Genomic DNA, 12,576 nt, shown 5'->3' on the forward strand with positions numbered 1-12,576 from the left:
ATGAAACTGAGATCCATTTTGCTTGTGTCTAATAGCAGCCTTTGCTTCCAATATGGATGAGGAAATAACTGACTATAGGATTTCTTGGAATCTGTTATGGGTGTGGGAGGAAGGAGGAGGACAGGGCATAAAAAAAATGTTTTTAATCAGGTGAAAACTTAATAATAGTTTGAAAGAGATTGTACAGAAGCCAGCTTTGTGATAGCATCCCAGGCTCTTTTGTTACTAATGCTTGTATCATGGGAAACTTCCAGAGCACCAGGATGGAAAGTGGTACCCTGGGTGGGGAGTGGGCAAGGGAATGTCTGTGCTTTGGGGGTCTAGCCTGGCAATTCTGGCAAGCCTCTCTATTGGAAGAGGAAGTGTACCCAGGCTACCAAAGTCTAGCACAAATCTTAGAATTGCATTAGGGTAAACTCTGTCCTTCCTCATCAGGGACTCAAGCAACATTCTAAGCAAGCAACTCCAGAGAAAGGGCAAATGTATATTGGCATAGGGAGTCCCTTACTGGGAGCTCCCCACCCTAAGGAAACCACAAGTCTGGTAATATGTATATACATTGTAATAAATGAAAGTAAAGTTATTAAATGTAATATTAATAAAATATGTGGTCGCCATTATAAAATTTAATCTCAAGTCGGGAGTCCATTAGTACCTCTTAACAATGTAATTTTAATAAAAATGGAGATATGTGAAAAAGGGAAATGAAGGAAAGGGACAGAAAATCTCACCTATCTAGAAAAATGCCTAAGCCCAAATGCCAAGCCCACTAAGCTGCTTTGTCCTTCAGTGCCAACCTGGACAGAGTGAGAGTGAGAGTGAAAGAGCTCCACCCCACACCTTTTATCCTCCGTGCCCCTATGTCCCACACTGTATACACGCAAAAATGGGGTGCGGGGTAGGACAAACTTAGGGAGTGACTTCTATCATCACAACACGAAGGTATGTATGTCCACACATATATTAATTACATGTATATGTTGGCATGCCTGTGTGTGTCTGTGTATACATCTCCTTGATCATTTCAGTAATATAGATTGCAATCCATCCCTGTGTGATTCTTATCCATGCCCTCCCAATAGTTTGCTACTGAGGGTTTCTTCCAAAGTGCTGGATGCCACCCATGCTTTCTCCCAACATCATGGAGGTACTAATGAAGCACTCTGGCCATACACCCATCACCACTTGCTTTGGCATTGTGACCCATTTGTTTTCTCCTTCTTATGCCACTTCCTCTGGGGTCCTCTTCAGCATCCCTCATTGGTTGTGTGTTGTGGCTTGCTCACATCCACCATAAATCTTTCCATTGCCTTCGGTGGGGTTCTCCTTTTCAGTTCTTCTGAGGTAATGGTGTTCTAGCTCTCTCTGCCATAAAGTAAAATGCTTATATTAGAAAGATAGATCTTTGCTGTTGTGGGAAACTCAGGATCCATAAAGGAGCTTTGTAGCTCCTGAAGGTGATCCAGCCCATTCTCCTCTTTCTTTTCTCCCATGGGATCCTAGTTTATTGTCCATCTATAATGTCACCCCCCCCCCCCAAGATTGGTGCCTCAAATACCTAGCTAATATTTATATAATGCTTTAAGATGGGCAAAAAACCATAAAGATAGGTGAATGAGTGCAGATGCTTCTGTTACTATTGTTGTTTGGGACTTGAGGAAATTTTCTCATCGAAGACAAGTGATATGTAGTGGTGGTTGGGGTTCCATTTTAGCCCACAAAGACTCATTTAGCCCATAATGGGTTTGAACTCTGGTGTTTTGCCAATTGTACCCTAAAACCATATCTTTTTTTTTTTAAACCCTTACCTTCTGTCTTGGAGTCAATACTGTGTATTGGCTCCAAGGCAGAAGAGTGGTAAGGGCTAGGCAATGGGGGTCAAGTGACTTGCCCAGGGTCACACAGCTAGGAAGTGGCTGAGGCCGGATTTGAACCTAGGACCTCCTGTCTCTAGGCCTGGTTCTCAATCCACTGAGCTACTCAGCTGCCCCCCCTAAAACCATATCTAATGGTGTTTCCAACTAAAATGATATGGTCAAAGTTTCCCACTTATGATATGGAAACATATTTCCTCTCTCTCTACATTGGGTTTGGGAAGTCTCCATGTCTAGTCATAGGGGGTATGTGAGAGTAGGGATCCCTACTCTGCTCTCAAATGCTGGTAGGGGCCTAGATTGGGGATTCTGCAAGAGGTTACGTAGTAGGAGAAGAAAAGGATGAGCATAGAGATTTTAGGAAGCAAAAACATGAACTAGGACAGACAAACAGCCTTTTCACAGGACACTGACATTTAGAGGGGGCCAACAACACCATTCCAGAAAGTGTTCCTCTGCCCACTCTGGCGTCTTCTTCCTCTGTCCTCTCTCACTATCCTTCTGCCTTCTATAACTTCAAAATTTCTAGTTGTAGGCTCTGCCAAAGAGTTAGACACCCTTGCTTGTATATAACCCTGAGGACACTGAATCTGTCAGTTACTCTCTTTCTTTTATTACATGAGCCCCAAGAATGTATGACCTCCTTCCCCTTCCTTTTCATCAGCTGTGGTTCTGACCAGCTCCTCTGTAGAAGAGAAAGTTTTGCTACAGAGCCTAGAATATGCCTTTAAAAAAAGCTTTTATTTGAGTGTTTTATGCAAGGATTTAAAAATATTTTATCTTTGCTTCTAACAAACAGAAGGGAAAAGAAAAATGAATAAGTGGGCTCCTTAAGTGATTCTATATTTCTCTCTGTGTCTGTCTCTGTCTGTCTCTGTCTCTGCCTCTCTCTCTGTCTCTCTGTTTCTGTCCCCCTCTTCTAGATTTTGTAAGTTGCTAAATGCTGGACCACTATAAGATTCCCTTAAATTCCAAGAATAGAAAGGCAGGGGTTCAATGGATCCAGCACTAGACTTGAGTTCTAGTCCCAACTCAGAGACAAATTAACTGGGTGACCCTGGCTTAGTCAATTTCTGAGCCTTAGTTTTCTCATTTATAAAATGAGGATAAATTCAATGACCTCTAATGTCCCTTCCAGCTCCAATTCTGTAATCCTATTCCAAGTCCCAGAGACAGCTCTTGAGAGAGATCACTGCCCTCCTCCCCACCACCCCTAGGTCCTCTGACTCCAAATGCAGAGTTCGAGTTCTTCCTGTCCCGTTCCAAGTAGCAATAGCAGGGAGAGGGGGGGGGTGTCTATTATGGAAGAAAGGGTTGTACATTAGTTGGGCACGTGCAAGTTGGAGACTGCCTCCATTTCTCTTTCAGGGCCATGTTCTGTAATGACTTAAAGGAGAAATATGAGAAGAAAATCATCATCAAAGGTGTGGATGCAGAAACTATGAATATTCTTTTAGACTATACGTACACGAGTAAGGCTCTCATTACCAAACAGAATGTCCAGCGGGTCTTGGAAGCTGCCAGCCTCTTCCAGGTGGGTGAACTGTGAGACCCAGTGAGATAGCCCAAAGAAATTCAGAACCCTCAGAGACTTGTTTGTTCTTGTTTCAATGCACTGTCTAGACCTATGTACAGGCTATTATTAGGATGACGAAAGCTTACGTGTGCCTACTTGAAGATTGGGGCATGCATGCCCCAGAGAAACCTCATTTGGAAGCTAGTTGGAGGGAGTTATGAGAGGTATAATTAATAAAGTCATTATGGGCATCTTGCTCATTAACTCGTTCATTAAGCTTTTGATCTTGCACCATCAAGTCAACAATTATTAAATGTTTACTAGGAACCAACACTGCTAAATGTTAGGGAAATGTCCAAACTCAGTCGTTACTCTCAAGGCGCTTACATTCTAATGGGGAAGACAACATGAAAACAAAGGTGTTCGGCAAGATACAGACAATGTAATCCCAGAAGGGGGACACTAGCAGTAGGAACAGGGATAGGGTGGGAGAGTGGAGACACCAATAAAGGTGTCCTGGAGAAGATGGGTCTTCACCACTCAGTAGAACCTTGAAGGAAGCCAGGTAAGGTGGAGGTCTCAGGGCCAACAGGTGGCATCTGAATTCTTAGCTAGGCTGAGCGTTGGCCTTTCTCATTTTACAGATGAGGAAACTGAGGTTCAGGGAGATTACAGATCTTGCCCATTATCTTTCCCCAGTTCCCATTGTCTTTGTATCTCCAGAGAAGTGTTGCCACATTCCAAAGTGCTTAATAAATGCTGGTTGATTGATTTCCTACAATCTTAGAGGCAAGCATCAGAACTAGGGTTTCCCAACTGTTTCAATCTTCTTCCAAATATTAAAGCTCTAATCAAGGTAAAATGCTTTATAAAGTAATATTCAACCATTCTGAGCAGCAAATTGGAACAGCCAAATGTCACTAAACTGGATATAAGTTTTGACTTAGCAAAATCACTAGGAGGCTTCTACTCCAAAGAGATCAAAGAAAGAGGGAGAGGATTAATATAAATGTATATAAATATTTATGGCAGCCCTCTTGTTGTAGCAAAGAATAGTCACCAAAGTGAATGCCTCTCAATTGTGGTGGAATGGCTGAACAAATTATGTTTGGATGGAAAGGAATATTATTGGACCATAAAAAATGATGAGAGTGAAGGATTCGGAGAAATCTAGGAAGAGTTGAAGTGATGCACAGTGAAGTGAGCAGGAACAGAAGAACAATTAATACAACAAATTGTAAAAGGAAGCAACTTTAGAAGATTTAAGAACTCTAATCAGTGCAGTGACCAATCAAAATACCAGTAAATATGAATCATGCTTCCCACTTCTTGGCCAAAAGGTACTGACTTCATACAGCATCAGACATACATTTTCTGACCTGACCAACTAAACCTATATGTGTTTTGTTTGATTGTACCAATTTGTCACAGAGGGTGGGGAAGAGGAGGTTGTTATGCAGAAGGAAGTGTGTGGATGGAGATAGAAGGGTACTATGGTGACACCAAAAAACAAACAACCTGGGGCTACCCAATTTCTGTCAAAAGTCCCACTATTTTTCCAGTCATCCAGGTATGTATTCTCTGAATCACTCCTGCACCCTCCGATTCTCTCACCCTTAAGTCTATCCAATTGGCAAATGTTGTCATTTCTGCCTCCACCATATTTCCCACCTATGCCAGACTTCTCTCCACTCACAGTCAACATCATATTCCAAGCCCTCATCACCTCTAACCTAAACTATTGCAATAGATCCTTTCAGTGGTCTCTTTGCTTGAAGTGTTCTCTCTCCAGTGAATCTTTCTTATAGCTGTGATGTTCCCAGTCTTCCTACACTCTGGACCACTAAATGGATCCAAAGATACTGGCCTCTTGTCTGTTCCATGAACAAGACCCTTTATCTCTCACTTTGGGGCATTGTCTCTGGATGTCTCCCATGGCTAGAATGCTTTCCAGGATGAGATAAAAATGTTCTCTTTGGCATTCAAAGCCCTTCATAACCCAACTCCTTCTTATCTTTCCAATCTTCCTATACCTTACCCTCCAACATGCACTCTGATCCAGGGGCATTGGCCTTCCAGCTCTTTTAAGAGCAAAATAGTCCAGCTCTTAGCCCTCCTGGCATTCTCTCTGGTTGTGCCCCATGCCTGGATCTCTCCCTGTTTGGCATCTAAAGTCCTTCATATAACCAGATCTCTTCATAACCTAACATTTCTAGTTGTATCACCCATTCTTGTTTTCCTTACATTCTATGGATCAGCCAATCTTTTGTTCTCTTTGATGCCCCTCACATATAATATTCCATCTTCCCTCCCTGTGTCTCTATATTGATTCTCTCCTTTGTCTGGAATGCACTTGTTCCTTATTTTGCTGCTTGGAATCCCTGGTTTCTTCTAAGACTCAGGATACAAAGAGTATCTCGGGGAGCTTATATTCTATTAGTGATTGGGAAAACAAGTGCATAGTTAACGAACAGGATTTATTATGCACTTACTGTATGCCAGGTGCTGTGCTAAGAATCGGGGATACAAAGAATCATAACAGCTCCTTCTTTCAAGGCTCTTACATTCTCTGGGGCAGCAATTTAGATACAAGGAAATTAGGGAGGGAGAGTATTAGTTGTCTCTCGTGTTTCAATGTAAGCTTCTTGAAGGTTTTAGTGTGCCTCCATAGTAGAGGATGGTGCCTGGTGTGTGGTGGGCACTTGCCAAATTTGTGTTGATTGACTTATTGATACATAGTAAATAGAGGTAACATCAGACAGTATAGGCCCATGAACCAGCACAGAGCTGTTGATATATGTTTTTTAATTAAGTTAAAGAGGCTAGTCAGAAGCCAGGACATAGAACCCGTGGGAAGTGGGTTGTGGCTGACACTACTTTTAGAACCGTACCCAATTTGGTAATAAAGACCCCACACACTGAGAAGCAGGTGGAGAATTGAATGCATCTGCCTGGCTTCTCGGAAAGTCCTTGCCCAGTGAACAGACCACATGAGCCTGGGACACCCTTTGCAGATGCTGTGGAGAGAAGTGAACCCTCTGAAGGTGGGCCACAGGTGGCCTGAAAATGGAGCCTCATTTGTTTTTAACCCATTTGAACTGGAATTCTGAAAATAAATCATGTCCCAGCATAGCAAGATTTACCCAGAAGCCTCGAGGCAGTGTAATGGATTGACTTCTGGACTTGGGAGTAGAGGACAACTTGAGTTTGAATCCTCCCTCAGATGCTTACTAGCTGTGTGGCTCTGAGCAAATGACTTAAACTCTCAGCCTCAGTTTCCTCCCCTGTAAAATGTTGATAGTTAATAGCATCTGTCTCCTAGGTTGCTGTATGGATCAAATGAGATGTATCTATAAGGTACTATGTATGTATATGTATATATATAAATATATATGGTAAATCACTATGTGAATTATTATGACTACCATCTTCTCATTAGAGAGGAACTGGAAGAAAGAGAGATGAGTAGGTTCAAAGATGCCACACAGCCAGGCTTGGGCATTAAAGACATAGAAAAGGATTATAGATCTAGGTGGAAGGGTTAGGGTTAGAGTGGAAGTTGGAGGCAGAGGCAGAGTCTGAGGGAGGTTAAGGCTAGCAGCTACTTAGCCCAACCTCCCAGTTGGCCGATAAGGAAACCAAGGCTTAGAGAGGTCTTAGGATTTTGTGCATTCTTCTTCTTATCTCTCCCCTTCTCATAGTCTCCTCCCCATTAGTCCTAAAACACAGTCCATCAGATTATGGAAGCTGCTCTTTCAGATAAGAGCTTATCTTTTCTCCCTATTTATGCCCTTTTCCCCACTCTGGGAAGCAGGTCATCTGCTCTACAGTCCAATGGATCTATTCTCCCAACTCCCCATTTCTGTCTTATGGTAGTATCACTTACTTAGTTACTCAGGCTCAAAATGTAGATGCTACCTTTGACTTTTCTCTCTCCTTCATTGCCCAGGTCCAATCATTTATTAGGTAACTGTGTTTATTGATGGCCATTTATTGATGTCCCAGGCCCTGAGCTCATCCCTGCCCTCAAGGAGCTTACAGTCATGTGGAAACAGTAACATGCAAACAACTATGTACTCACAAGATACATACAGCATAGACTGAAGCAAATCTCTGAGGGAAGGGGCTAGTGAGAGGTGGGGAGAGGGTTAGGGAAGACTTCCTGCAGATATGGATTCTGAACTAAGTCTTAAAGGAATCCAGGAGGCAGAGGTGAGGAGAGAGAGCATTCCAGGCATGGAGGAAAGCCAGAGAAAAGGCATGGAGCTAGGAGATGGAGCATGGTAGGTGAGGAATGCAGGTAGGCAAATGGAGTGGGATCTTAAAGTACTTGGAGGACCGTAAAGCATACGAAGATGCAAAAGTTAGGAAAAGACTTTAAAATGCCCAGCAGGATTTTATATTTGTAATAGGGAGTCACTGGACTTTATGGAGTAAGGGAGAGCCATTTTCATTCTGTGCTTAGGAAGATCCCTTCAGCAGTTGAGTGGGGAGGGATTTGAGGCAAGGAGACCAAGCAGAAGCCCATTGTAATAGTCCAGGTGAGGAGAAAGTGCATAGGGTCATAGCAGTGAGAGTAGAGAAAGGAGATGAGAGATGTTGGGAAGGTAAAAATGAAAAGATCTTGACAATAGATTGGACATGTAGGGTGGGTACAAGCAAGGAGACAAGGATGACACCAAGATTGTAAACCTGGGTGACAGAATAATGGGAAATCTGGGAAGAGGGGAGGTTTTGGAGAAAAGATAATGAGTTCTATTTTGGACCTATTGAGCTTGAGATGCCTACAGTAATCCTATTTGAGATGTCCAAAAGGGCAATGAAGAGGAATTGGAGCTCAAGAGAGTCTGAAGTCAGATAAGCAAATTTGGAGATCATTAGCATAGAGATAAAAATTCTGTTCATAGCAAGTAAGATCACCAACCCAGATAGTGTAAAGGACAAAGAGAAAATATCCTGGGACAGAGCTTTGGTGGGGACCCACAGATAAGGAGTGTTTCCTGATAAGAGTGTGATCAGAATGAAAATTCAACAAAGGATGCTGAGGAGCCCTAAGACTGGAAGGAGAACCATGAGAGAGAAGTGTTCCAGAAAGAAGAATATCCAGGAGAAGAAAGTGTCAAAGGCTACAAGGAGGTCAAGAAGGATGACGATTGATAAAAGGTCATTAGATCTGGCAATTAAGAGAGTCCTGGTAACTTTGGAGAGAGTAGTTTCAGTTGAATGAGGAGGTTAGAAGTCAGACTGCATAGAGTATAGAAGGGCATGAGAAGATAGGAAGTGGGTATGTGGAGGGGTATCCATTGTAGACAACTTTCTCAAGAAAACTTAGCCACAAAAGGGAAGAGAGATACAGGATGATAGCTAGTGGGGATGGTAAGACTAAATAAGGGTGTTTTCTTTTTCTTTTTTTTTTAGTAAGGATGAAAGAGACATGGGTATGTCAGTGGGTAACAGGCAAACAGGAAGGAAAGAGGATGAGAGAGAGTGCAATTTGCTGGAAAAGACTAAGATCCAGGGTGTATATAGAGGGAATTTCCTGATCAAAGAGAAGAACCCCCCTTTTCATTAGAAACAAGGATAAAGGGGGCAGCTGGGTAGCTCAGTGGATTGAGAGCCAGGCCTAGAGACAGGAGGTCCTAGGTTCAAATCTGGCCTCAGACACATCCCAGCTATGTGACCCTGGGCAAGTCACTTAACCCTCATTGCCTAGTCCTTACTACTCTTCTGCCTTGGAACCAATACACAGTATTGATTCCAAGATGGAAGGTAAGGGTTAAAAAAAAAAGAAATGAGGATAAAGTTGGAGATAGTAGGGGAAAGGTCTGAGTGTTATAAGAGAGGGAAAAGAGAGGAGGAAGTTTTCTTCAAATGGTTCCATTTTTCCCCCCAAAATATGGGGCAAGATCTTCAGCTGAGCCAATAGGGAGAGGGAAGATTACAGAGGAACAAAAGAGTATGGAACAGAAACTATGGTGAATGGGTGACTGAATTGATCAGAGACATGCAAAAAGATTGCTTTGCTGCAGATATCACGGTTGAGATTTTGAGATGTAATTTGTAGAGGACTCAAGTCAGTATAGTTCTGTGACTTTCTCCAATTCTGCTCAGCAGAATAGGAGGAAAAGGAAGTTAATGATAGAAATAGTCTCGGCTCGATGTTTGACAAGACATGACCAGAGACAGAACAAGAGAGCAAAAGACTGGAATGTAGAGGATAGTGTAGGTGGAATTAGTTCACTGGGGAGCAAGGGAGGGAAGGGAAGAGAGTCAAGTCACAGCAGAGGTCACAGCCCAAGAAAAAAATTGAGGGATCAAAGGATTGGAAATCTTCATGAAGTCAAATCATAGACTTAAGGGTCCTAAGGCAAAAGGAAAGATGGAATGATGAAAAATCATGATCACACAAAGGAATTTGAGGGTTCATGAATAGGGAAGTAAAACACTTGTGGGTTGTGGCAAGGTAAAGAGTATGACCATGTAAGAGAGGCAGAGTAGAGGAGAAGTCATAGGAAATGAGAAGAATGAGGCGAAGTAGGTGGTCATGGGAAATGAGTAGAATGAGGAACTGGGAAGTTAAGGTATTTGTGGGAACATCAACATGTCAAAATCTCCTAGTATGAAGGTAAGAACTGCAGAGGAGACAAAGATTGTGAGCCAGGCAATGAATACACTGAGAAAGGAGGGAGAGTGGCCTGGGGGTTGATAGTGGCTACCAGGATTTGGATTGGGTAAGTCTAGACAGTGTGAACTTTAAGGGAGTAGAGGCTGCTGAGCAATGAGGGTAGAGGTAAAATAAGTAATGCTGAAATGTCCATGATGATAGATTGGTTCAAACATTCTTATTATGAGCTTCCTAATGGCCAGGGGCCATGATCTAACTAACTGTACATACGTGTGTGTGTGTGTGTGTGTGTGTGTGTGTATTTATATGTGTCTACCTATATATATTTTGAAATCTAGCTAGCTAGATAAAGATAGATGGATAGGTAGACAGATGAATGGATGACTAGATAAATGGGAAGATAAATAGATTGAATAATGGATGGATGGATGGATGGATAGTCAGATGGTAGATGAATAGATTAGATGATGGATAGATAGATATATGGGTGGATATATAGATGGATGGATACATAGGTGAAAGATAGATAGATAGATAGATAGATTGGTAGGTAGGTAACTTTGTTGACTGGACTGTATTCAGCACCTGCTGTGTGTCAAGCACTGTACTGGGTGCTGACTCAACACACTTTAGTTGTTCAATCTTGAAATGGGAATAATACAGCCATAATTACCTGAAGGCAGAGAGTTGGGCCAGATGATATATTGAAATTGGAACTTGGGTAGATTATTTCAACTTTCTAAGTCTTAGATTCCTTATCTGTAAAATGAGGAAGCAGGACTAGATCACGGTTTCATAGATCTAGATTTGGAAGGGGCTTCAGAGGTCATCTGGTCTATTTTACAACTGGGGAAACCGAGGCCCAGAATGACAGAATGGCTTGCCCAGGGTTATAGCTAAGGTCCTTCAATATAAAAAATCCTGTAGGTCTGAGTCTATTCATGATCCCATGAATAGTAAAAGAAATAAAAGAGGAGCTAATCATTTCTGACATGTTTTCATTCCACTGTGTTCCTTTCAGTTCCCAAGGATGGTAGATGCCTGTACCAGTTTTCTCACTGAAGCCCTCAACCCTGAAAACTGTGTTGGAATCCTGAGACTGGCAGACACACATTCCTTGGACCACCTGAAGAAGCAAGTTCAAGGCTATATTATTCAGAATTTCACTCAAATCTTGAACTATGATGAATTCCTGGAGCTTCCTGTGGACACCCTCCACTATGCCCTGAAGAGTGATGACCTGTATGTCACCGAGGAATCCCAAGTATTTGAGATGGTGATGTGCTGGGTTCGGCATAAGCAGTCGGAGAGACTTTGTTTGCTCCCGTATGTCCTAGAGAATGTCCGCTTGCCTCTTTTGGACCCTTGGTATTTTGTGGAGACAGTGGAAGCAGACCCACTTATCCGACAAAGCCCTGAGGTCTTCTCCCTTTTACAGGAAGCAAGGATGTATCATCTCTCTGGCAATGAGGTAGGCTGAAAATGAGAACTATTTAGAACAAATCAACACTGGACTTGCTCAAATCTTGGTTCTGCTGCTAACTTCCTGTGTGATTTCAGACAATTCCCTTCCTCTGTCTGGGTCAGAACTTCCTCTTTTATAAAATGAGGGGGTCACAGACATCTTTAGGGACCCCTTCAGTTTATACCCTATGGTGTCTGTAAGAGCTTCAGGCAAATCAAGGTGGAACCTGGTCAAATTTGGGGAGACCAATCAAACCTCTACTTTCCTTTGATATGTAGAGTTCCCAAGGGTCTATTCTCTGTCCCAGTGTAGAATGGTACTTAGGATGCAAGTTACAGTCATAAAGAGTTGCCCAGAGGCCCTGGGAGGTTCAGTGGTTTTTGCCAGCTTGTGTCAAAGGCAGGCCCCAAACTGGTCCTCCTGACTTCAAAGTAGACCCTGTGTCCACTGAGCTGTCCTGCCATTGGTTGGCATTTTAATTACTTTATTTCATTAATACAAGTGAATAAAGTTTCCTCATGCTTAGAGATGAGAACTTCCTGGACTACAATTAAATCAAGTTAGGCTTACAAATAATAATAATTGTCCCTATTATTGATATTAACTATTTACTAGGCTCCTGTTATCATTTGGGAGGTCTAAGATAATTTGTTCTAGACTAGGCAGAAAAAAAAGTCCCATTTGGGAATTTGAGTTATGTGGAGGATTCTGGGATTCCATTAGCAAGTTAGAGCAAGAGATATTTAAGATTTGCTAATTGACACCTTGGAATCCTGAACATTAGAGCACAGCCCTGCGGGGATGAGTGTGAGACTGAAGGAAGAGGTGGAGAGAGGAACCAAGCATGGCAGCAAGTATGGCTGAGCCAATGGGGACTAGGATGGTGGGCAGGAGCAGATAAATGGCGGTGGGGGTGGGGTGGGGAGGACAACTCAAAAGAACAAGAAGGGATTTGTGCTTTAGATCTGTGGGGGATGGATAAAGAGGGGACAGAGAAGGGAGGACTGGCTCTCTACTTTCTACATCCAACCGCCCCTTAATAAGAGTAATCAGGATCATAAAACAGCAGTGATAATGAAGAGGAGAGGCAGCTTGC

At 42.6% G+C, this 12,576-nt stretch overlaps 1 protein-coding gene across 1 annotated transcript in view; it reads left to right on the forward strand.

The window, feature by feature from the left end:
- Positions 1-12,576, forward strand: part of KLHL6 (kelch like family member 6) — a 42,894-nt gene that overhangs the window by 13,112 nt on the left and 17,206 nt on the right. The window contains exons 2-3 of the mRNA XM_056819844.1: positions 3,243-3,408; positions 11,037-11,486. Of these exons, the coding sequence (XP_056675822.1) occupies positions 3,243-3,408; positions 11,037-11,486 (616 nt within the window). The remainder of the gene's footprint in view (positions 1-3,242; positions 3,409-11,036; positions 11,487-12,576) is intronic.

Source organism: Monodelphis domestica, chromosome 2, assembly GCF_027887165.1.
Source record: "Monodelphis domestica isolate mMonDom1 chromosome 2, mMonDom1.pri, whole genome shotgun sequence".
In the NCBI taxonomy this organism is placed as follows: domain Eukaryota; kingdom Metazoa; phylum Chordata; class Mammalia; order Didelphimorphia; family Didelphidae; genus Monodelphis; species Monodelphis domestica.